General features: G+C 39.2%; 1 protein-coding gene across 1 annotated transcript in view; it reads left to right on the plus strand.

Annotated features, from left to right (window-relative positions):
* Window positions 1–25,973, plus strand: part of PCOLCE2 (procollagen C-endopeptidase enhancer 2) — a 65,237-nt gene that overhangs the window by 28,333 nt on the left and 10,931 nt on the right. Inside the window, exons 3-6 of the mRNA XM_063442500.1 lie at window positions 3,371–3,626; window positions 10,672–10,796; window positions 10,954–11,090; window positions 15,452–15,606. Of these exons, the coding sequence (XP_063298570.1) occupies window positions 3,371–3,626; window positions 10,672–10,796; window positions 10,954–11,090; window positions 15,452–15,606 (673 nt within the window). The remainder of the gene's footprint in view (window positions 1–3,370; window positions 3,627–10,671; window positions 10,797–10,953; window positions 11,091–15,451; window positions 15,607–25,973) is intronic.

Consider the following 25,973-nt stretch of genomic DNA (forward strand, 5'->3'; position numbering starts at 1 on the left):
TCCAAATGGTAAATAGTAAAACTATAAACAAAGCTGAGATGGAGAATTTTCCCAAATCTGCTATGTATGCCCAAGTCTTACCATTTGCATTTGAGAAACAGCCTGAAGATTTTTTCCAGTTTTGGCTAATTTGGGCTACATTTGGTAAGCCCTTGATGAATTTCTGACAGATCATTTTTAGCCCATTTAGAGTCCTCCTAATGGGCTCACTGGACCAAGGCATCACTTGGTAGAGGGTGGCATTTTTTCATCCTTTCTGGGGTTTATTTCCCCACAAGTGCTGAATCTTAGATTGCACATCCATGAGGCATTCATACATTGGAGACCATCAGTAACAGCTCCTGCCAGTACTTCTCATTGTATCCACCATAACATTGGTGGTCCAGAGATCAGGATGATGGGAGACAGCAATGAGATACAGCGTTCCTAAGTACCTGTCCCTCAGGTACCTATTGCGCAGGATTGTCTTCTGCTTAGATATTGACATGGGTATCTATAGGTGAGTATTAACCAAGATGACACAACTCTCACCTGAGAGGTGCATCAATAGGTACAGACTTACAGTCATGGCTCCAAAGGCCATTTTTATGTCTAGGCAGAGTATGGCTGTAGGTACCTATGCACAAACATATGTTCCATAGCAATTCAAAAAAGCTCTTATGTCAAAAATAAATAAAATTACCCCATCCTCTCTCAGTGAGAGCCTCATATAGTTCCATTCCTTTCAATCTCAGCCATTCTCTACCCCAGATCTGAAGCGATAGATGATTTATAGAACCCACTGCTCCATCTTGCTCTATGAGATGAGATGAGTGGATGTGCTGAATCTCTCTTGTTGCATCTGTACTACACATCAACACAACCTGTACTTCAATTACTATGTAATTAATATAAATGTATTAATATATATGTTACACATTATATATTTCACACACTAGGCATGCAGTCACACACCGACACACTCAGTCACATACTTATGTATTCAGTTCTGTACTTATCACATACATAGAAATGTAGTCAGTCGCATATCCAGTTATATACATACACATATAGTCAGTTATATACATACATACATACATACATAGTCTGTGACATACCCAGTCACATAGATAAATTTTCTGTCACATTTACACACACACACACACACACACACACACACATATATGCGTGTAACACCCATGCACACACTTCCATGAAAGTATTTTGGGAAATAGTTCAGCAGATACACTGTGGGATGTTTGCAAATAGTGGTTGGTGCCAAGGTGGACATATACTTTTCCTATCCTAATGTGTTTTATACCCCACTTCCTCTAGACTGTTCGCTCGTTTGAGCAGGGCCCTCTTCAACCCTTCGTTTCTGTAAGTTTTCTTGTAATTTATAGTTAAATCCCCCCTCTAATTATATTGTAAAGCGCTACGGAATCTGCTGGCGCTATATAAATCGCAATGATAATAATAATTATAATACTTGACTGGTACCCATATGGTACTCAATGCCACTGGGAATGGGCTTATGGGGGATGGGTCTGGCATACGATTTTACAACCCCTCTTTCTCCAACTAGAAGGGCAGTCACTCGCAAAGTGCCACAGAACGCGGCAGCAGTAAATAGCGTGAAGTATAATTAAATTGGAGTGGAATATGGACATGAGCAGATGGGCAGGGGTATGTTGGGGTTGGGGGTAGGGGGCAGTGTAGGAATATAGTTATGGAGGTGCAATAGGGGGATATGGTTGGAGGGATTAATAAATGACATATGAATGGGGAGATTAATTGGAGGATACAGCTAGGGAGATGGATTGGAAGAAGCCTTATTTTTGTCAATACTGTTTATGTGCATCTTCTTCTGGGAGGCCTACACAGATCTAGTAGCACTACTTTGTAGGAATTTTGCTGCTGACCACAATATTTTAGAAACTAACCAAAAATTCCTAACATTAACATCAGCAGCTCTGGAATGGCTGGAATGGCGTGTGTGAGTGTTATACAGTTTTTTTAATTGTTTTTTTTTGTAGTCAAGTAGGAAAGACATTTTTATTGAGCAGGTCATTCAACAAAATAAAGGGCAAAGTAAGCAAATTAATGCAGATACCCATGGGGTCCACAACCTATGATGTTAAGGTACGGTTCACCGTGGTTAGCAATTTGACAAACAATTCATTGCGCTCTTGGTAGTAATAGTGGGGACTGTGCCTTTAGGCAAAACAGCTAAAATCTTCAGTTTTTTAAATTTGATGTAAGGAGGGAGATGTGTCATTAATAACCTACTCTCACTTGATCTTTACCCTCCCTTTGAATTTAGGCTCTTTTAAACAAAGTGATTTCAATAGATTGCCCCCTCTTAAAATCATTGGTGCTTTGGGGGTTACCATACCTCAAGACAAAATTATAGGTGCTACCACAAGACATCTAGTCAAGATGATTTTCAATATGAGTTGTAATTAAAATTATTTGTAAGGCTCTTGTCTCACACCTACCCATGTTCTGGGTGTGACGCCCAATGCCCTTTCTTCTGTGTATATCTGGAATCCAGACCAGATTCCTTTTGGTTTGAGCACCCTGCCCCTCCCCTATAAGAGCCCCTTTGGAGATGACTTCAGGAGAGCATACATTTGAGGAGAGACTCTAGAAGCAGTTTAAGCAGCAAGTACTGTAGTTAGTATGTTCATTTCAAATGTTTAAATTAGTGTCGAACCCACAAATATTGGGAATGTGGCGTTGTGGTGGGCTTAACACAATATAGTCATATGATGTAACCAATTCCTCATATTTGTGTGCGCTGTTCTTAAAAGGGAACATGCCCCTCCTTAATTTAAAATAGATTTTTCTCCCATCTGTCAATCTATTAATCGGCAAAGACTTTATGTTGAAGAATTGATTGACGAGAGAGCAGGAGAGACCTCTCACAGACGGTACTTCTGCTCTCCACTTATAGCAACCAGAGCACATCTGCTGTGGTTGCTATGGTAACTCCCTAGCTCCGGAGCGTCTGCAAGCACATGCTAGGGAGTATTGGAACGGAATGACTAATGCTGCTCTGTTTAAACACGGGCATGCTGGCAGTGCAACCAGCATCATGGATAAAGTGTCAGTGTCATGGATGAAGTTTGGCCTGTTTGGGGAAGGTTCTCCATGCTGGGCAAATCAGATAGGAGTAAAAAAAAAGGGGGCAAAGCAGACCAGAGGCGGTTGTTATAGAAGTGTATCACCCACCTCTGTAAGGAGATCGCAGCCAGGGGAGTTGAGGACCAGATAAGTCTGACAGGTTTCTGTTAAGGTTTTCTTTTTGTGTATACTGTATATGAAAAGCAGAATATGGATAGAAACGTTGTAACAAGCTTCTTTTTATTTGTTTCTTTCTTTTATGCAGGTGCCAGAGGGTAAGGTGGTTGTCCTGTCTTTCCGTTTCATTGACTTGGAAAGTGATAACTTATGCAGATATGACTTTGTGGATGTATATAATGGTCATGCAAATGGGCAGCGTATTGGACGGTTCTGTGGCACATTTAGGCCTGGAGCTCTTGTATCCAACAGCAACAAGATGTTGGTCCAAATGATTTCAGATGCCAACACAGCTGGGAATGGTTTCATTGCAATGTTTTCTGCAGCAGAGCCAAATGAGAGAGGTATGTTGTTCTTCTCAAATGTTTTCCAGTTTTGTAACAACATGTCTTCTTTTTGTGTATCCAAGAGACAAATGTCAGACCGATATTGTAATAATATACATTGAGTTACATTTAACAAATGGAAATACGAATACTATTTTACATTTTTGTTTTCAAGTGTTTCCCTAACAAATACATGTATTTGTAAATATGAATGCAATCCTAATGGCAGCAATTTTTCTGGTGGCATAAGAAGTCACCAGCTACATGTCATAAACCAGCAATTTACAATTATTTACACATTGATTGCTTAAAATAACTGCTAACTTGGTGTCTGAAAAATGAAAAACAATCTGCTTGGAACTTTCTGACTTAAAGCGTTGCTAGTTTCCAGAAACACCTGGTGCTAAAGCCCAAAGACCCCTAAACTAACAGAAGGGTGGCAACGTATTTTGACCTGTATTTTGACCCGTCCATGCTGCTGATGCTCTTAAAGGGACACTCCAGGCACCCAGACCACTTCTGCTCATTGGAGTGGTCTGGGTGCCAACTCCCACTACCCTTAACCCTGCAAGTGTAATTATTGCAGTTTTTCATAAACTGCAATAATTACATTGCAGTGTTAACTCCACCTCTAGTGGCTGTCTATTAGACAGCCACTAGAGGTCACTTCCTAGTTTCTAGCACAGGTTTCCTGTGCTAGAGCGTCGCTGGACGTCCTCACGCTGTGTGAGGACCTCCAGCGTCGCTCAAAACTCCATAGGAAAGCATTGAAATGATTTTTCAATGCTTTCCTATGGGGAGACGTAATGCGCATGCGCGGCATTTCCGCGCATGTGCATTAGGTCTCCTCGGCCGGTGGGCGAGATTAGTCTCGCCCACCGGCCGACGTAATCACAAGGAGGAGTGTCGCGGAGGTGGAGACAGCGACGAGGGACATCGCCGCTGTCTCAGGTAAGTCACTGAAGGGGTTTTCACCCCTTCAGTAACTGGGGATTGGGGGGTGGGAGGGAGAGGGACCCTCCAGTGCCAGAAAAACGGATTGTTTTTCTGGCACTGGAGTTTCCCTTTAATGCAAGCACAGCCAGAAGGGGACACATTGTGGCCAGCAAGGAATTTAATGTGATCCAACCATGCTACCTGACAAATATAGGGGTGTACAGCAATCTTATGTTTCCCAAGCACCCTTTTCAGACAGTCATTGGGGTGGGGGAGGGAGGGGGGAGGGAAGCCCTCTCCTCCTTAGTAGTCTTGCAGAGCACTATGATCTTCCTTTTTATCTCAGGAAACTGCTTTGAGAATAAAAAATACAAATGTAAAAATAAAACACTAAAATCCTCCAGTGCCCTCCATTACTTGTAGAGATCTGGGACTAAAAATTCACAAAACCAGAGCTAAAGCCCCCACCTAGCATCACGTATGACTTAAAGAGACACTCCACTACACAAATAATAATTAAAAAAATATAACAATTATAAAAAGCCCACCATGTGAGAGCAGTTGCCATCACTGAAAGCATAAGATGGACACTTCAAGTAGGTCCCCAGATGACTCCTATGTTTGTCACCCTGTGTCCATTATAGGTGCAGGGTGTGTATTACTTGTTACATTTCTTATGTGCTCTCCTGCCCTGCTGATGCCCTCTACCAACTAGGCGAATTTGGCTGTGGAACCTGTGCAGCACCATCTGTCGACACAGCAATTTGCACTACCTGAATAACAAGGCTTCCTAATTTGCATGTTTAGGTAGATTTGCATATTATGGTTTCTGAAGGCAGGGAGCAGATTTCTTGTTTGTCATTATCTTCCCCACCCCTTTTTAAATAGGCTAATGTGTTATTATGTTTCCCCATATGATAATGTTATATGTACAGTCAGGTCCATAAATATTGGGACATCGACACAATTCTAATCTTTTTGGCTCTGTACACCACCACAATAGATTTGAAATGAAATGAACAAGAGGTGCTTTAACTGCAGACTTTCAGTTTTAATTTGAGGGTGTTTACATCCAAATCAGGTGAACGGTGTAGGAATTACAACAGTTTGTATATGTGCCTCCCACTTTTTAAGGGACCAAAAGTAATGGGACAGATTACAGTCATAAATTAGACTTTCACTTTTTAATACATGGTTGCAAATCCTTTGCAGTCAATTACAGCCTGAAGTCTGGAATGCATAGACATCACCAGATGCTGGGTTTCATCCCTGGTGATTGTAACGGATCGACGTGCACCCCGACTGGGTACCTCCGTTGAAGGATGCTCCTAGCGCTTCCTGAGGACTCCAAGCACTGCAGCAGACACCACAACCACTGAACCGGAGAAAGATATAAATTCTCTCAAGCATATGAATGCTGTATACAGCCGAATAGGACAAACCATGTGAATAGGTTTGTACTCCTAGCAGTCAAACTGGAACAGCATACAATAAATGACACTTAAAATGACACTTCACTTTGAGGGTTAAGCGGGAACTCTCGATTTGTTCACACAACCTCCTTTTAAGACATTCTCCCATGCAAGGGAGGGATCCACAACAATTAGTACCACAGCCAATAATGTACCAGTTACCTCCCACACATCTCCTCCTCTTAGTGTGACACATAATCCCATTATTCCAGACACAAATTCTCTGGGTTTCTGGATGTACCCCTAAATATAGGGTTACCCATTTAAATGTTACATCCCCTGGTAGCCCTGATCTGGGTGAGACACATATCCAAAAATCACCCAGATCGGACCAGGGGTTTTGGGAATTATGGAGGGTTAAAGTTTTGACTGACCGTATGGCAAAAGTATCCGAAAATAGTTCCATGTACTTTGGCCCTGCAGTCGGTCACAGAAAAGGGAATGAAAACACACGAATTGCCTGGGTAATGGAGACTGGGGAGGATTCGAATGAATCCCCTTGTTCGTGGGGTTCTTTCTACCGAACGGCAGGCCGTTCGGTAGTTCCTACACGAATTGCTGGAAGTCTGGAGGTCTCAGCGGTGTTTGCCTAGTCGAGTGTCCGATTTTAGTTCCAGACACTCGACGGCAAAACACCGCTGTTCGGGAGTTTAAGATGGCTGCCGCCACGTGTTTGTTTCCCGAATGGTGGCCACCCAGAGGACGAAGAACACATTACATAAATGGCCAATTACCCGTTTGCAACATTGTTGCAAACGGTAATTGGAGGCACACTTATTCCTGGGTGGTCTGTTGTTCGGTAGTTTCACTCAATATAATGAATGGAGCGATTCTACCGAACAATCAGACGAATGCTGCATACACATATACAATTTAACGAACACATAATAACATACATAATATTTAAGACAGCCTGAATGCAATCTGCTACACAGTCTTAAAGGGGCATTGTTCCTAAAAGTCATTATATGTCCACGGATGGTCCTTAAAGGGCCAGTAGCAACAATATTAAACACCCCATGCCCAAATATTGCATTCAAAAGTACAAATTTACCAGGGGCCATAGTCAGCAGGTAGGAGGCGGGCAGCCAGGCCTCTCCAGTGGCGAGGCGGGTTCCACCACAGTGATGCTCTGCCAGGCCTCTACTGCAACTGTCTTCAGTTCCTGCTTGTTCTTGGTGCATTTTCCCTTCAATTTTGTCTTCATCAAGTGAAATGCATGCTCAATCGGATTCAGGTCAGGTGATTCCACATTCCACTTCTCTCCCTTAAAAAACTCTATGGTTGCTTTTGCAGTATGCTTCGGGTCATTGTCCATCTGCACTGTAAAGCGCTGTCCAATGAGTTCTGAAGCATTTGGCTGAATATGAGCAGATAATATTGCCTGAAACACTTCAGAATTCATCCTGCTGCTTTTGTCAGCAGTCACATCATCAATAAATAGAAGAGAACCAGTTCCACTGGCAGCCATACATGCCCACGCCATGACACTACCACCACCATGCTTCACTGATGAGGTGGTATGCTTTGGATCATGAGCAGTTCCTTTCCTTCTCCATACTCTTCTATTTTCATCACTCTGGTACAAGTTGATCTTGGTCTCATCTGTCAATAGCAAGTTGTTCCAGAACTGTGAAGGCTTTTTTAGATGTTGTTTGGCAAACTCTAATCTGGCCTTCCTGTTTTTGTGGCTCACCAATGGTTTACATGTTGTGGTGAACCCTCTGTATTCCCACTGGTGAAGTCTTCTCTTGATTGTTGACTTTGACACACATACACCTACCTCCTGGAGAGTGTTCTTGATCTTGCCAACTGTTGTGAAGGGTGTTTTCTTCACCAGGGAAAGAATTGTTCGGTCATTCACCACAGTTGTTTTCCGTGGTCTTCTGGGTCTTTTGGTGTTGCTGAGCTCACCGGTGCGTTCTTTCTTTTTAAAGATGTTCCAAACAGTTGATTTGGCCACACCTAATGTTTGCTATCTCTCTGATGGGTTTGTTTTGTTTTTTCAGCCTAATGATGGCTTGCTTCACTGATAGTGACAGCTCTTTGGATCTCATATTGAGAGTTGACAGCAACATATTCCAAATGCAAATAGCACACTTGAAATGAACTCTGGACCTTTTATCTGCTCCTTGTAAATGGGATAATGAGGGAATAACACACACCTGGTCATGGAACAGCTGAGCAGCCAATTGTCCCATTACTTTTGGTCCCTTGAAAAGTGGGAGGCACATATACAAACTGTTGTAATTCCTACACCGTCCACCTGATTTGGATGTAAATACCCTCAAATTAAAGCTGAAAGTCTGCAGTTAAAGCACATCTTGTTCATTTCATTTCAAATCCATTGTGGTGGTGTACAGAGCCAAAAAGATTAGAATTGTGTCAATGTCCCAATATTTATGGACCTGACTGTACATATAACATTATCATATGGGGAAACATAATAACACATTAGCCTATTTAAAAAGGGGTGGGGAAGATAATGACAAACAAGAAATCTGCTCCCTGCCTTCAGAAACCATAATATGCAATCCATTGTGGTGGTGTATAGAGCCACAAGGATTAGAATTGTGTTGATGTCCCAATATTTATGGACCTGACTGTATTTGATTGAGTGTGTCACCATAACTCTTAAATGTAATGTGGGTAGGGGTAGTCCTAAGTGACTATAGGGTATTGCGTTTTAGTTCCATTGGGTACTATGTGTCCTTTGTGGTTTATTAAGGGATCCCAGTAACAGAGTCTTTGGACCTGTTGGCTGCCTGCTTTGGTTCCTGGTGCCCAAGACAAGTTAAAAAAGAGCTAGGCCTGAGAGCAACAAGTGCCTTTGTAAAGCAGTACCTGAAGAGGCAACAGCAGAGGGGATGAAACCTGCCTCGAAGGAGAGAGCTGTAGACTGGTCCAGGGTGTAAGAAGTTCTCAGCGACCTCAGTCAAGCTTTGGTGACTGGGGCTGAAGCATTCCATAATCCCTGATAGCAGCTAGGAAGCTGACCTGGGGGAGGTACTCAGTCGTAGCATGGGAGCTCAGTCACACTCCCCTTCTTCCCCAGCCCAGACTTTCTCTGGCTGTCCAATCACAGACTTACCAATGCAGCTCAATAAGAAGTCTTTGCAAGGCATGTGCTTGGGGCAATTTCTGCCTCTTGAGTTTAGCTACATTGAGCTGGACCTGTTGTCTGATTGACAGCCAAGAGGGTGTAACAAAGTTAATTGATAAAATTGCCAATGAAATATGCATTTTTTTGTTTCAAATGTTTTTATTGGGTTTTCCAAATATATATTCATACAATATAATAATAATCATATTGATAATACATAAGATTAATAACAATGAGTCTATAAAATTATTAATAATATAATTAAAATAAAATGAAAATAAATAAATAAACAAACGAGATATAAACAAATAAAGTTAATAATAAAGATAACATAAAATGGGGGGAGGGGGGGAATAATAAAAAGAAAAATAAATTAAACAATAAAATTATTTAATTTATACAATCATCCATAAAAAGTTACATATTTTTAGTCATTTTATTATATGCATTTTTTTTATAAAATGTAAAAAGAGAAAAAGCACTTTACACATACACTATTTCAGCAAGCTAAAGTGCTACAGAGGTCTAGAGTGTCCCATAATAGGCAATAGGCTCCCATCTTCCTATAGGGGTTTACATATAGGATAATGCAGGTACACTGCCATACCCTAAAGTGTCAGGGGATGATTCTATATTTTGATTATTTATTTAAACATCTGTTACTGTTAGAACCAAATATATTCCCCATACCACCTCTTCCTTGTTTGCGGTCTAAATGCTTCCTCAAATATTATAAAATCTTCCAAAACTCATAATGCTAATCTTGTAATTAATAGGAGCCAGGCAAAGGATTTAACAAATACATCCTGTCATTAGAGAATTTAAAGTACTAATTATAGTGCAAAACTGATATATTGGCGCCACAAGTAGCAGAAACAACGGAAAACAATCAGGAGGGCTCTGATGCCATACCATGGAAAGATGTCAAAATGCCTTTTTATAGTTTGACAACATACCTGAGTCCCACTTGGCACGGGGACTCGTGGCTGCATTCCATGTATATAGTCTTCTCTAAAAGGAAAATTCTGATTGCTCTAAGAGCTATGCAGAACCGCATACATTGACTGGATGTGTCCACTGAGTGCTCAATGAGCACAGCACTTCCTTTTTTCACCTGCTGGAGAAGACTGGATGAAGATGATGCAGCTGTGGTGCCTGGCAGGACCCAGGTAAGTTGTCAAACTGCATTTAAATTCTGTGAAATCTTACCATGGGACAGCATCAGGGCACATGTGACACCATAAGCACTACATTTACCTGCAACAGTATGACACTTGGATTGTTTCTTTAAGCTCAAACCATGTTCAGCGTTTAATATTATTATAGCATCAATCTGTCAACAGAAATATAGCAAATATGACAAAATGTGTCATATTTTTATATGTGTGAGCGGAAAATTATGCAAAGGATTCAGACCTTTGGAGTATGTGTTTCAAGTATCCAATAAATGGTCATAAACTAAATACCTTAAAATGGGCACAGCCACTCATTCCTTATATCTTCATCTGTTTCAGATCAGGGCATAAAGTTGTATTGTTTTGTATCCTTGCAGGAGATCAGTACTGTGGCGGACGCCTGGATAAACCTACAGGGTCTTTTAAAACCCCTAACTGGCCAGATCGTGACTATCCTGCTGGGGTCACTTGTGTATGGCATATTATTGCTCCAAAACATCAGGTAAGTTAACACGGTTATTGCGTGCACTTTTTAAAAAACATTTTTTAAATAAACGGCCACATAATATGAAAATGTTGCATTAGATATTCTTTAAGTGTACCTTGTTTTTTTTATCACACGTAATCAAAAACATATTTTCCATTGGCCCTTTTTATAGGTGATAGAGGTAAAGTTTGAAAAGTTTGATGTGGAACGTGATAATTACTGCCGCTATGATTATGTGGCTGTGTTTAATGGAGGAGAAATCAATGATGCCAAGAGGATTGGAAAATTCTGCGGAGATAGTCCACCTGCGTGAGTATACCCAATCAATAGATAGCTCAAAAATGGAACTTCTTAATCCTTCTATAAACACAAAGCGATTGGTAAAACGCCTTACTGGAGTTACATATAATGGATGTAAGATATGTCAGATCTTTGCTTGATCTACTTTTCATATTTTAAGGAGGAGTTCTAAGAGACAGGTCAGCCTGGCATGAATGTAGACCAGGCTGTCTTTCTGTCATCTATGGCCAGCCCACTGAGGGCGGAGACTGCAGGGAGCACTATTTCAGTTCTCTCTACAGACTCCTAGTGCCCTGAACATAGTGCAAGCGTGTCTCATGATGCACTCACACTATGCTTGCTGGGGACATTTCCCTAGTGTCCACAAAATGAGGACAGCATGGCATTGGCATGGAAGCTTGGCTTGTGCTAGAGTCAGGCTATGGGTGTAGAGTTTTACACCATTCCCACAAACTTGGAAAAGACAGAGAAACTAGTACTGTTTGAAGCTTTAGGCAAAACCAAATCAACTGAATAGCCACTGATATACATTAAAACCACCTGTCTAATACCGGCTAGGCCCCTGTCCTGCTGTCAAAACAGCTCTGAAGTGTCAAGCCATGGACTCCACAAGACCTCTGAATGCGTCCAGTGTTATCTGGCGCCAACCCAAATATTACTATATTATTCGGGATAGTACTCTATTAAAAAAGTATATGTAAATAATGAACTCTTTGTTTTATTTTTATAATATATAAACTAAACATAGTCCACTGTCACCTTACATTCTGGAATTACATTATGTGGACACCCATGAGTCTGCTGGTATATTGTGCATTTGTTTCTATTTGGATTGCCAGATATACTCATATTTAAACAAACCCATCTGTTGGGAGCAGTAGGGGCCCATCATAAGGGTACAGACATACACTGAACATTAACCTTCATATATTCTCATTCTTCTAGATATGCTACCAGCATTGGGAAGATTGCATTAAAGAGAGTTGTTCCCAGCTTGTTGTGCTAGTGGGTAGTAGACATGTGCAAGAGTGAAATTTTCGTCTCGTACAAATTAATTCATACTAAATAAAAATGTCATTAGTCAATTCCTGTCATTTTATGTATTTTATATAGAAGTGATAGAGAGCTACAGTAAGATTATGTGTAACCAAAAGTTACAGCAAGAACTATAACAATGTTGCAATATGAAAAAGCTATTTAGATCTAAATAGCTACTTTTCCCACATACTCTTACCGTAGCTGCCCAGTCCCCTCCATTATTTATTTAATTAGGGTCCCCACAGGCCGCTCATGGGTGGGGACCAGGGGGGACATTAGGTCCCCCCTTTAATTAATTAGGGTCCCCACCCGCGGCTCATGGGTGGGGACCTGGGGGGGGACATTATGTCCCCCCTATTATTTATTTAATTAAGGTCCCCACCCGACTGTCATGGGTGGGGGCCTGGGGAGCGCAATATGTCCCCCAGATTTTAGTTATTTGTGTTCCCCACCATGGGGGAATAGGGTGACCTGTGCAAATAGCTGCCGAGTCACTAGTACTTTTAAATTTGTTTAGGTGACATGCCCCTACTCGTGGCATGCTGCTAGTAGGGGCATGCGGGAGGACTTGACTTCCCTTTTATTAAAATGGGGGTCATAGTGTCAGTGTGAGTAAGGGGTTTTAAAAGACCCTGCGTGTCGCTGAGTAACCTGTGTCTTTTTTGAAAATTCTTCCTAGAACACATTATCAGTTCTGATGGTTTTGTCTATTATGTATTCCTTTTGCGCACTCCATTTATTGTGTAATGCATTCTATTTATTAAACTTTACACATCTTTTTTTTTTTTTTGCACCAAAAGAATATTCTGTTTTCTGTCATTTTTTTGTGGCAGTTTTATTTTGTTGTAAAAAGTGAGAAAGAAAACACCCAGCATATTTTCACATAATTCTAAGTTAATGATGCAAAACCATGACGGGAACGTATGACTTTTCACTTTTCAGCCTAATTTTAATACACAGAATCTGGAATGTTTTTTCAACGCCCTCAAAGAAAATAACCCTATTCAGATACTTGTAATAAATGTACTCAAACAGTTCCACTTTAAGTCAGACTTATTTTGGGGTCTGCTCCAGGAATCCTGATTTTGTCCCTGCATCCAACCAGATAACTGTCCCATCATGATGAGAGTGGTCTAGCTGCACTCTCTGCATTGTCTGTCCTCAGTGGCTGACACATTCCTTCTTTGGATGGCCCCAAATGTTCTCTGGTCAGGAATGTTCAACTTTTTTTACACATGTTGCCTCACTGTCATGCCCCCTATGTGCCGTTTTATATCTCGCAAAGTTGGAAGTTATGCCCTTGTATCCTCGGTTATGCTGGTTGAAGAAGGCCTATATGAGTTGGGTGCTTTCCCATTGCATAGTTCATTATTTATAAGGAAATACGTGCAAGCACAGTCACTGCTTGCTTTTTGGGACTAAACAGAGAGCATTGTGTCGATATCACTTCTCGTGAAGTAAAAAGTTACACTCTATATGCTTGCTGTATGCCTACATTATAGACCTGCTTTATATTAAAGTATCCCCATTGCAACGCATTGTAAAAAGTGGCTGCTAGGGCCACACAGTGGATTCTCTGGCCAACAAACAGTCCAGAGCAAGTCTGCATAGCACAAGGCGCAGTGAGAATGATTTGTAAACCATGGAACACATTGCGAGCACAGCTGCATAAAATTGTGTACTCTTTTTGTGCAGCTCTTACCTGTAGCAGATTACATTCAACTTAACATAACTTTTACATGCTTTTTTGCTACCAGGATGGAATCTGCGCTTAATGTCAGCAGTCTGTGTCATTTGTGTGTAAAATGCACGCTCTGTGAGCAAATTTGCTCAGACAAAATCAAGATCAATTGTGAAGAAGCAAAGTTAAAACGCACAAAACAAATAAATACATGCTGCCCTTCTAAAACATGTAAACAAAAAATAAATCTGAAGCGAAAGGAAAAAAAAAATCTCATCGCATCATATGCCTAATGAAAATGACCAGATTACAAACAATATTGCACTCACAGTATACTGAGCCAGCAATATCAGCTCAATTTAACAGCTGTATATAATGTATTTAAAATACAAAGGTTTTGATTCACAGGTGATATTATGGCACTCGTGTGAGAGATATTTAGCTCACCTTCCCTCTATTTTTTATTTTGATTTGTTAAACTCGAGATCATTGCGTTTCGTAACCAGACATAAAAAGCTTTGATGGAAAATATATATATTTTTTCATTTCCATTTATTCAAACATTGGCTCTTTTTATGTAGTCCAGGTTTGCTTTATTTTTTTATTGTCCAGCCGTAATCTTTGTTTTACAAGCCCATCTTTTACAAGGTGACCACATGTTGCCGCTCAATTTTGTTTCATGAAATTAATATGTGTACTACATCACTTTTATTATGCAAACCCTCAAAACCATCATAAATATTTATGACCAACTTCAGAATTTTTTTCCCGAATGTTATGTTTTCTTCCGATTGGCAATGTAATATAATAGATATTGGCAAATAATATTCTGGTAGGATAATGAATAGAAGCAATATCTTTTTACTTTGCTAACTTATACAATGCAGAAAAGCAAAGAAGTCAGGAAAAAAGGGTAATTTATGAATTTACCTACCATAGCATAATATATAACAGCCAAGAGTAAAACTGTCATGTAAACCAATTTTAGAATGATATTATTCTTTACTGAGTATATTACATATAAACATGGGGCATTCCAATACCCTATGTCTGTCTACTTTGTCCACTTCCACATTAGCAGTGTAAATATTGTTCCTATTTGGACCGCACTGACTGGCTGAGAGTGTCAGCTGACTTGGTCATCCTATCAGTGCCATTAAATATGTATTACATCGGTAGTGATAATGCAGAAATCAAGTGGAGTGGAGTGTGAGTGGAGTCCAGGCCATGGGTGTCTCAGAGACCCCTGAATTTGGTCAAACTGTTCAAAAGCAGACCAAAAACCAGGGGACAGTGCCCACAGTCTGTTAGCGCCATAATGACTTGATTATGGAGCTTAGACTTCCCCTTTAAGAGGTTGTGAACTACGAGTAGTACTTGGATAGATGTAACATAGCTTTTATGTTGGGTTAAACAGCCAACAATCGTCATAAATATGAAATAGTAGACTTGTACATAAATACACACACCACGGCTATGTTCCGATGACATAGCAGGTATCAAATATGGCCAAACCAATCAATCTGTGCTGTTTACATTGAGTCAGGATTACTACTTAGCAATGTGTTTATTTTTGCATATATAAATATATATATTTTATAACCTATATATGTATGGTGTTTGAAAGACCTTTCTTCTGTCCTCTTTCCAGGCCCATTGTATCTGAACGAAATGAACTCCTCATTCAGTTCTTGTCTGATTTAAGTTTAACTGCAGATGGTTTCATAAGCCATTACAAATTCAGACCCAAAAAGTTACCCACAACCACAGCCTCTCCTGTTACCACAGCTGCCCCTACAACCGCAAGTAGGTTTTCATTTATTTTATTTTTTTTCATAATCTCAGAAATGTTTACCACATTAATATGAAGGTTTCACATAGCAACCTATGACCCATGTAAAACAAAGTCCTTTTTAAACAGTAGAGATACTAATCTTTCCCACCACCCCCTACGGAAAAAAAAATAATAATAAAAGAATGCTTGATGGATAAGAAAATGGCATGTTAATGGAAAATCACTGATTTGTATCCACGAGTTTTTTTTGAAGTCTGATACTCCTTATGATAAGAATAAGCAAGATTCCTAAATATTACTGTAAGATCAGTTACCATTCAGCAAAGCTTATTAGCAATAACTAAGTACTAGCCCTAATCTCACGTTGCATTTTCTGCAGCCTGTGATTATTACCTGAACGTAGGAACTTATATTGTATTCTGTGTTCAGTAAAACAGTACAATTTAGCAATAGGGTGATTATATTAGATATGGTAATTTGGGGTCAGTGACATTATATAATTAATTTTAAGTTGTGCCTGCCTCTGGATGATATAGTATTTTTTTTTATTTCTTTGTATGAATATAATATACGTAGTGCACTATTTTTTATATATTGTGAATTGCTTTCATGTGAACTAATACCTGTTAAATGTATACTACATATAAATTAAGCTATTATAGTATTTTGTTTTATATTTTGAATTTGTTTTTATTATCATTTATTATACACAAAAAAATGTGCTAAGAAAAAAATTGCAACACAAATATATTCACGCATGTGCATCAGAAAATTGTTTAAATAATTCTAGATTTGTAAAAAAAAATTTCATTATTTTCCATTTTTCTTTGACCGCTTCTCTAAATTGTTTATTTGTTTCTCTTGCTTTTTCTGAAAGTCAGAAAAAGCCATTTTTTTTGCACTGCTTCCTTTTTTATGTTAAATTGTTGATTTACAATACATTTCTGGCATGTTAAGGAAATATAAATGTATTATTTGCCTAAATGCCAAATCACCAACTGTATAAAATCTATAGCTATAGTAAGCAAAGACTATGGTCAAAGCATTTCCATTGTATTCTTCACTTATTTTAAGAATAATTGACCAAAAATTAAATAGCTGTTTAATTTACTCTTTTTTTTTTCTTTTTAAGTGTGCTTATGCTTTAAATGCTTTAAATAAACTTATTATTAAATTAAACATCATAAAATTGAAGCTCAGAAATTTTTAGATATGAGGTAAAAACAGTATAAACATTGTTATGATATTTATTGGTTAAACCAGTGTAAATATGAGTGGTATTTTTCAGATCATTCTTTGTCTGTGAGTGTCCGTTTTCATTTTGTACATTATATTGTGTTGCTATGTGCGTCAGAGCTGCATGATGCATGCAGATGTCCTCACAAACGTCTCCCACTACTACATATGTTGTTTATGTTGAAATAAGCAGATTTTCAAGAAAGACACTAAGGTTTACTTACTGAATAGTAGATTGTGGGATATTGAAAACCCACTTGTATTATTGAATAATAAAAATGGCTATCAACACAGTTGACCACAACACAGTGTATAGTTAATTAACACCAACGTCTTGAAAGGTAGATGTGAAATTTTAGCTCTGCATTCAGATTCAGTAACATTGTAAATATAGTCATTTGCACATGCATACACACGTAGCGATATTCCAGTGGCTACTGTGCAGGTGTAAAAGAATAGGCATAACAAATAATGGTAAAGCTGCAGTGTTATGTGTCGTTCATAACGAATACTTTTTAAAGTATTTTTAAGTTTGAAGTTAGTGTAAGCTACTCCTGGGCAGTAGCAACTATTTGTAGTTACTGCAGTTTACTCAAACAAACTAAGGGGAGCGCCTATTAACTGATACCTGTCTACCCAAAAGCTTTTTTTTTTAATAATAAATAATCATTTTAATAATATGAAGACGTAAGTTAAGAATGGAATAGGTTAGCACATAGCGATTTTGTACTGTATGATTTTAAACTTGTATGGTGTTGTCATATCATATTATTTGAAGAATCAAAATCTGTTTTTTCTAGCCTTGCCCAAAATCTTTTCCTTTAATGTTATCTCTAACTCAACACCGTAAAGGAGGAGACCATATTTAAAAGAAGAAAAACTACCACAACAAGAGGACATAGTCTTAAATTAGAGGGACAAAGGTTTAAAAATAATATCAGGAAGTATTACTTTACTGAGAGGGTAGTGAATGCATGGAATAGCCTTCCAGTTGAAGTGGTAGAGGTTAACACGGTGAGGGAGTTTAAGCATGCGTGGGATAGGCATAAGGCTATCCTAGCTATAAGATAAGGCCAGGGACTAATGAAGGTATTTAGAAAATTGGGCAGACTAGATGGGCCGAATGGTTCTTATCTGCTGTCACATTCTATGTTTCTATGTTTCTATGTTAATGTATAAGTGGCTTGTGGTTTCCTTATTCCAAAATACATGCCTTTGCATTTATCTGTATTGAATCTCATCTGACACTTGCCTGCCCAGTCCCCTGATATATCATGTTCAGACTTTATTTTCTTACCTAGTTTTGTGTCACCTGCAAACACACACAAAATACTTTTAATGCCTACTTCAAGATCATTTATAAACAGATTAAAGAGAAGTGGACCCAGGACAGAACCCTGAGGCATTCCACTTACCACTTTTGTCTAATTGGAAAATTTTCCATTTGCTACTACTCTCTCCACTCTACCTTTAATCCAGTGTTCTATCCAAGAACACATTTTTCATCAAAGCCAACGGATTTCAGTTTTACTAGTAACCTTTTGTGTGGAACTATGTAAAATCCCTTAGCAAAATCCAATTAGATCACATCTAATGGATGGCCCTTATCTATATTTCTACTAACTTCTTCTTAAAGTGCAATGAAGTTAGTTTGGCATGACCTGTCTTCCATAAAACCCTGTTGATTCCTGCTAATGATATTTTGTTCAAAATAAATTCTTGAATATTATCCCTTAACAGCCCTTTAAATAATTTCCCAACCACAGATGTTAAGATCATGGGTCTGTAGTTTCTGGTTTAAGCTTTTGAACCATTTTAAAATATAGACACCAGATTTGCTTTTTTCCAATTCTCTGGTTCAATTCCTGAAAGAAAAGATTTCTGAAAAATTAAAAACAGTGGCATGGAGATTTCTACACTAAGCTCCCTGATCATGCTTTGGTGAATACCATCTGGCCCTGGTTCTTTGTTTACTTTATTTAATTCTGAAACAATTTTCCTGTGTTAAACAATCAACTGTTGGCTGAGAAGCTTTTGTAACAGGGATTTGCAAATCTACAGCCATAGATCTTTCTTCCCTATATGCTGAAGAAAAAAAATTATTTAGAATACCTGCCTTGGCCTTGACTATGACCCTTGTACTAAACCACACTTAATTTACTTATTTTATGTTTGTTTCCTGATGGTATGTGTTGAGAAATGTACTTTTCTAGAAGTTGTTTAACTCCTTAAGGACCAAACTTCTGGAATAAAAGGGAATCATGACATGTCACACAAGTCATGTGTCCTTAAGGGGTTAAAAATGTGCCATTTATACTCTGTGCTTTTGCCAGTGAATATTACTGACAACCAATTAGTTGTAAAGAGGCTTTTGTCCTATTGAATTTAGCCTTTTTAAAATTAAGTGTTTTTGTTTAGCCCATATAAATTTCCATTTTGTTTTTTTACTTAATCTCAAATCATAGTCACTATTTCCCAAGTTGACATCATTAGTTATGAAAAGATCCAGACAAGCATCTCTTTTAGCAGGCACTTCTACTAATTGAGACATGAAATTATAATTTGTCAGGTTCCAAAAAATGTTTTCCCTCAAATGTAATACAAGTCCATTTGGCCCAATAAATATCTGGATTTTAAAATCTCCTATTATTAACAAATTAGCAATTTGTGCAGCCTTAATAATTTGAGATAGCAGTTACTCATAAGGCTTCCACATTCTCACCTGTGTTTTCACATTCAATTTCTATAACACCTGGCTTCAAAACAGGTTTAATATAAAGACATATCCAGTCTCCTTTTCTATATCAATAACGTATATCCATTTAAATGAATAACCCACTCAATTATTTAATCCTAAATCTCAATTATTTAATCCAAGACTCAGTAATCCCAAGTATGTCATACTGCTCCTTGTATGCCAATATCTCAAGCTCACCCATTCACTCTCGTTTCTATACTATCTACCACATTTACCCTTCTTTTACTCCCACTTCTAGTGTTAAGCCTCATTTAACCTTCTACCCATTCTCTCCCCCAGCTCAAAAGACCATTTAGGTGCAAACCACCATGTCTATAAAGATTGTACTGAAGTGCAAAATCGTACACATACAGTGCATTAAAAACTCAAAACCTCTTTCCTACTCCAAGACCATACACTGTGTGCAGAATTATTAGGCAAATTAGTATTTTGACCACATCATCCTCTTTATGCATGTTGTCTTACTCCAAGCTGTATAGGCTCGAAAGCCTACTACCAATTAAGCATATTAGGTGATGTGCATCTCTGTAATGAGAAGGGGTGTGGTCTAATGACATCAACACCCTATATCAGGTGTGCATAATTATTAGGCAACTTCCTTTCCTTTGGCAAAATGGGTCAAAAGAAGGACTTGACAGGCTCAGAAAAGTCAAAAATAGTGAGATATCTTGCAGAGGGATGCAGCACTCTTAAAATTGCAAAGCTTCTGAAGCGTGATCATCGAACAATCAAGCATTTCATTCAAAATAGTCAACAGAGTCGCAAGAAGCGTGTGGAGAAACCAAGGCGCAAAATAACTGCCCATGAACTGAGAAAAGTCAAGCGTGCAGCTGCCAAGATGCCACTTGCCACCAGTTTGGCCATATTTCAGAGCTGCAACATCACTGGAGTGCCCAAAAGCACAAGGTGTGCAATACTCAGAGACATGGCCAAGGTAAGAAAGGCTGAAAGACGACCACCACTGAACAAGACACACAAGCTGAAACGTCAAGACTGGGCCAAGAAATATCTCAAGACTGATTTTTCTAAGGTTTTATGGACTGATGAAATGAGAGTGAGTCTTGATGGGCCAGATGGATGGATTGGTAAAGGGCAGAGAGCTCCAGTCCGACTCAGACGCCAGCAAGGTGGAGGTGGAGTACTGGTTTGGGCTGGTATCATCAAAGATGAGCTTGTGGGGCCTTTTCTGGTTGAGGATGGAGTCAAGATCAACTCCCAGTTTCTGGAAGACACCTTCTTCAAGCAGTGGTACAGGAAGAAGTCTGCATCCTTCAAGAAAAACATGATTTTCATGCAGGACAATGCTCCATCACACGCGTCCAAGTACTCCACAGCTTGGCTGGCAAGAAAGGGTATAAAATAAGAAAATCTAATGACATGGCCTCCTTGTTCACCTGATCTGAACCCCATTGAGAACCTGTGGTCCATCATCAAATGTGAGATTTACAAGGAAGGAAAACAGTACACCTCTCTGAACAGTGTCTGGGAGGCTGTGGTTGCTGCTGCACGCAATGTTGATGGTGAACAGATCAAAACACTGACAGAATCCATGGATGGCAGGCTTTTGAGTGTCCTTGCAAAGAAAGGTGGCTATATTGGTCACTGATTTGTTTTTGTTATGTTTTTGAATGTCAGAAATGTATATTTGTGAATGTTGAGATGTTATATTGGTTTCACTGGTAAAAATAAATAATTGAAATGGGTATATATTTGTTTTTTGTTAAGTTGCCTAATAATTATGCACAGTAATAGTCACCTGCACACACAGATATCCCCCTAAAATAGCTATAACTAAAAACAAACTAAAAACTACTTCCAAAAATATTCAGCTTTGATATTAATGAGTTTTTTGGGTTCATTGAGAACATGGTTGTTGTTCAATAATAAAATTAATCCTCAAAAATACAACTTGCCTAATAATTCTGCACTCCCTGTACATTGACCTCTCAAATCTCCCACTGCCTGTCCAAGTAGAGCACGGCATAGATAATATCTCAGAAAATACCACCTTGGAGGTCCTCTTCTTTAAGTTTGTTACCTAATTCCCTGAACTCATTCTTTAAGGTCCTGCATTTTCCTCTAATTTTGTCATTGGTATCAATATGGACCATGACAACTGGGACATTCCCAGCCCCCCCGCTCCGCCCCATATTCAATTCACTCTGTCAGCAACATGCCAGACCAAAGCACGCAGGAGACAGCAAAATGTCTGGTTGATGCAGTCAGAGCAGCAGATAACCCTGTCTACTCTGTTAATAATAGAATCTCCAACCATCACAACCTGCCTAGCCTTTCCACCATTCTGGATCTCATCTATATCAGCCGTTCCCCTGGCTTTTAAAATGAGCAGCTTCAACCAGCACAGCCACTCCTGTCCTCCAGCACAGTTACTGAAATTTCGTTAGTGAGTTGCCAGGAAGTCTGTTTTCCTTCTATGCTGTCCTTAAAGCAAAATGATTCTTTATTGAATTCTGATTAAAGTAGTATCAATATTCTCTGTGTCATTAGGTATCTAATTCAGTGACTATTGGAATGCACACCTCCCAACAATGAAAAAATGGAAGGTGCAGGCAGGTGACTAGGCCAGAAAGGGTATTGACAATGGGAAAGGACTGATACCGGGGCTTGTCAGTTATGCACTATGGACAACTTACCTCAGGGAAGACCATTTACAGAGTATTTGTGAAGGTTATTTAGCGCACAGCGAGAGCATCTAAAGATCATCCATCACGCTGCACAGTTTGAGGACATTTTCCTTGTGACCCCAGATGCAAGGAGCAAACCTTGGAAGGTGGGGCAGAATTCAGAATTTGGCCTGGTCTGCCAAGCCTGGGACATTTAGGCGGTATGGGAGTGATTGATACAGTCCAGACTACCACTTGGTATAGAAGAGAACCATGCAAACACCATTGCCCACACATACATGTGGCTATCACAGATGGTAGATAAGAAGACAGCATTCTAGGCTGTCTTTTTAAAACCAGTAGAATCCATTAGAAGATGGGGTCAGAGCACAGGGAGATGTGCTTCTCATAAAGTTTAAACTGAAGCTTTTGAATTTATTAGTGTTTTGTTTTCTTTGGATACACTCCATTGTATCCACCAATAATGGACACCAGTTGCTTTAAACCTAGAGAAATGTCAAGAAGGGACCAGGTTTGTGAATATTGTATTCTCTTCCCTATCATCCTTTTTGATTTAGTGGGGGCCAAGACCTATTTCTAAGTCATGGATTAGGAGAATTCATCCCATTTGGAATCCAACATTCTCTGTGTCAATGTGTCCTGTCTAAAGAGAACAGACAATATCTACCAATCTATCTAATATCATTCTGTTATTCTCAATGTCAAAGTGCACTATTGTTTACTTAAACGAAAAAGTCTTTAATTATCTGTTTAGTATCAAAAAATGGTTTTAAATCCCCATAAAACTTATTTTTATGTAATACTTTAGCCTATGGAACCCATGCCATTTCTGCCCAGAAAGATGTTGTGTAATGTTTTCTCACAGATTGAAGACTAAGCTTTACAGGATTACATAACTGGAGTCAGTTTTACAGAATGTGTTAAACTCCAATTTCCTGGATCCGTTGAGTCACATTAATGTGACACATAAAGGAATATATAAACCAGAGTCATGTGTTAGAATTAAAAAGATATTTATGTAAAAAAAGAAACAGAATATAACTTTGTGACCACATGATCTTCTCTAGAATATGTAATTTCGTCAAATAAAGTTTCTTGTAAATACACCTATAAACATACATTTTGTAAAGTTTTGTAATTGTATATCAATGTTGATGATCCAAGTAAAACAGGAATGGCATCTCCACAAAACCTAATGGTAGGATGTATTAAGACACTTTTTTTGCGGTCCAGTTTTTGCCAAGTTCCTCTTAAAAGGAGCATATTGTGTACAAAGACTGCAATACTCTGTGGATACATCGTGGGTGGTTCTATGACTAGTAGTCCTTTTAAAGATGCAGCTTGCTCATTTCCATGATGGTTGTAAATATTTACTTATGTGATAGTTAAAAGTTTACTCCAACCCTTTTTAATAACCTATGTTTTTTTTCAATGAATAATGCCCTCTTGGTGTTATTCTTTAGATCTCACCCGTATAACAGTAACAACAATGTTTTACTTAGCCGATATCAAGTGAAGCTCCTGGCTTGACTTTCCACACCTCCTACTGACATCACAGCAGCCACGCGCACGGGAAGGCAGAAGGAGACATCCACGCTTCCTTCTGTAAGGGAAATGATCAATACATCTAATGGCAGGGTATTGATCATTTCCCTATTCTGGGCATATTGTATGCACGTAATTGACATTTGGCAGTCTCAGGCTGCCAATATGTCAGTATGTGCAGTGTTTTAAGCAGAAGCATTGCACATGCTGATTTCTACCACCATGGCCCCTTTTAAAAGCACAGAGAATGCCCTGTAAGAAAATGTTGCAATTCTCAACTCATAATTAGCCACCCTCGGGGCCTGGAGCCCTGGGGATACCCAAGAGAGGACCCCCACGGCACCCTCATCGAAGACCTGCACCGAGACTCAAGCCTCAATGGGGCAAGACCGACCCGACACAGCGAATGAAACGGAGGGGCACAAAACTCAGAGAGGAGAACGCGCTGAGAACGCACACAGGGAGCTGTCACAGCCCAAGACAGGTGAACCCAGCCCGGCACACTGATTGGAAGGCACTATACTCACCAGCCAATGCACCCCCACATGGCTCAGGGGCTCTAAGCTGCCTCGCACCGGGGAGACTGCACAAGCTGCAACTATCAACACTGGGGGCATGCATCCAGCCCCGACTAGGCATCGGCTGACCCCAACGGGACTTGGACTCCAAGTCAGGCAAAATGCCCATTGTCACTCAGTTTCCTATGCCCCAACTGAACTTCCACGTATTTCGGCTGGCATCTATATTCTATGTTGGACTGTTTTTTTGGACTGCTCGCACAGGGGATCACAGGGGGTTTTATCCGTAGTCCATCGATTAAACACTAAGTATACCTATGCTTAGACTAGCCCATGTTCAAGCAAGTATTATACTCTTATGTTATTTTTTTATTATTTTAGTGCAATCTTATCAATATGCTGTTTAGCAGTTAGGTTTCAAGTGTTATATTTAATCTTTTCCCCACAAGCACTGCTAGAGCACTATTACAGTCTTGATCATAGAATGAGTGCATTTGTCATGTTTCACCACTGTCACTATGTCACTCCTCTGAATAATCTTCTCTAACATGACCATACGTTTTAGCAGCATGAATACTCTAATGTTAAATGCAAATCTTGCAAAAAAAAAAAAAAAGTGCTGTGAAGCTGACATATTATGTACGCTATTAGATAATCTTTTGTGATGCCCAGCGCAATGTCTCTGTTAAGGTGTATATCCTGCAAAGCACTACAAAAAAAAAAGAATACAAAAAAAAAAAGAATACAAAAAAAAAAAGAATTAGCCACCCTGCTTGTGTCATCTCTAACAACTTCATGTGAGCCTGTTTTTAACTCAGTTAACAAAATAATAGCACTGGTTATTAGTTGATTACTGTAAATCTATTTATAAAAACTACTGGTGGGAACACTAACTAGATAGAATTAAAACTCAGAGAAATCCTGAAATGAGTCACTTGTTTTTTAGTACGGACTTCAGACATGACATACTGTCTACCAAAAAAAAAGTTACTTGCTAAACTCTATGCGCATTTAAATAACTGGAAGTTTTTTTCGTATCACTCCGATGGCTATTAAAGTGTAAATTCACCTGCCACAGAAAGGCAAAACCTCTTTGGTGAGAGTTACACAATCAATTCATCTTGTTGCTCTCAGCTAAAAGGCAAAATATCTTATGAGACAGAGAAGGGCAGTCTTCCATACCCTTCCATACTTATTAACCCTTAATATGGAACACATTGGGTGGGCGGCAGAACTGTAACATGGTTGTGTAATACAAAAGAAATTACAAACATACAAAATTAAGCCCTACACTCAAACTACCACTAGTGTTGGGTGGCAGAAATGACTATACATACAATTTAAAAAAAAAAAAGTTAATTTAAAATGTATACACACAGCTCAGCCACTGACAGTACCGAGTGATCTGAACAACAAAACAATCTGCATTAAAAGGAGAGGACACCCAGGGAGATATACAGTAAAGCTATTACTACCTGTTGCGCTCACTGTCTGCAGCCAGGTTATGAATCTGTGATGTTATGTGCTGTGCCAAGTGCACACAAATGATAAGGTAGTCTTTCTTGCGTGAGGGGGCATGATGAAGGAGGCAGGCTTTTGGGGCAGCATTCTGCAAAATATGTTTATGTGCAATAACTATAAAGACCCGAGCATGCAAAATCCAGAATATTAATTTA

This window comes from Pelobates fuscus, chromosome 2 (assembly GCF_036172605.1).
Source record: "Pelobates fuscus isolate aPelFus1 chromosome 2, aPelFus1.pri, whole genome shotgun sequence".
NCBI classification, from domain to species: Eukaryota; Metazoa; Chordata; class Amphibia; order Anura; family Pelobatidae; genus Pelobates; species Pelobates fuscus.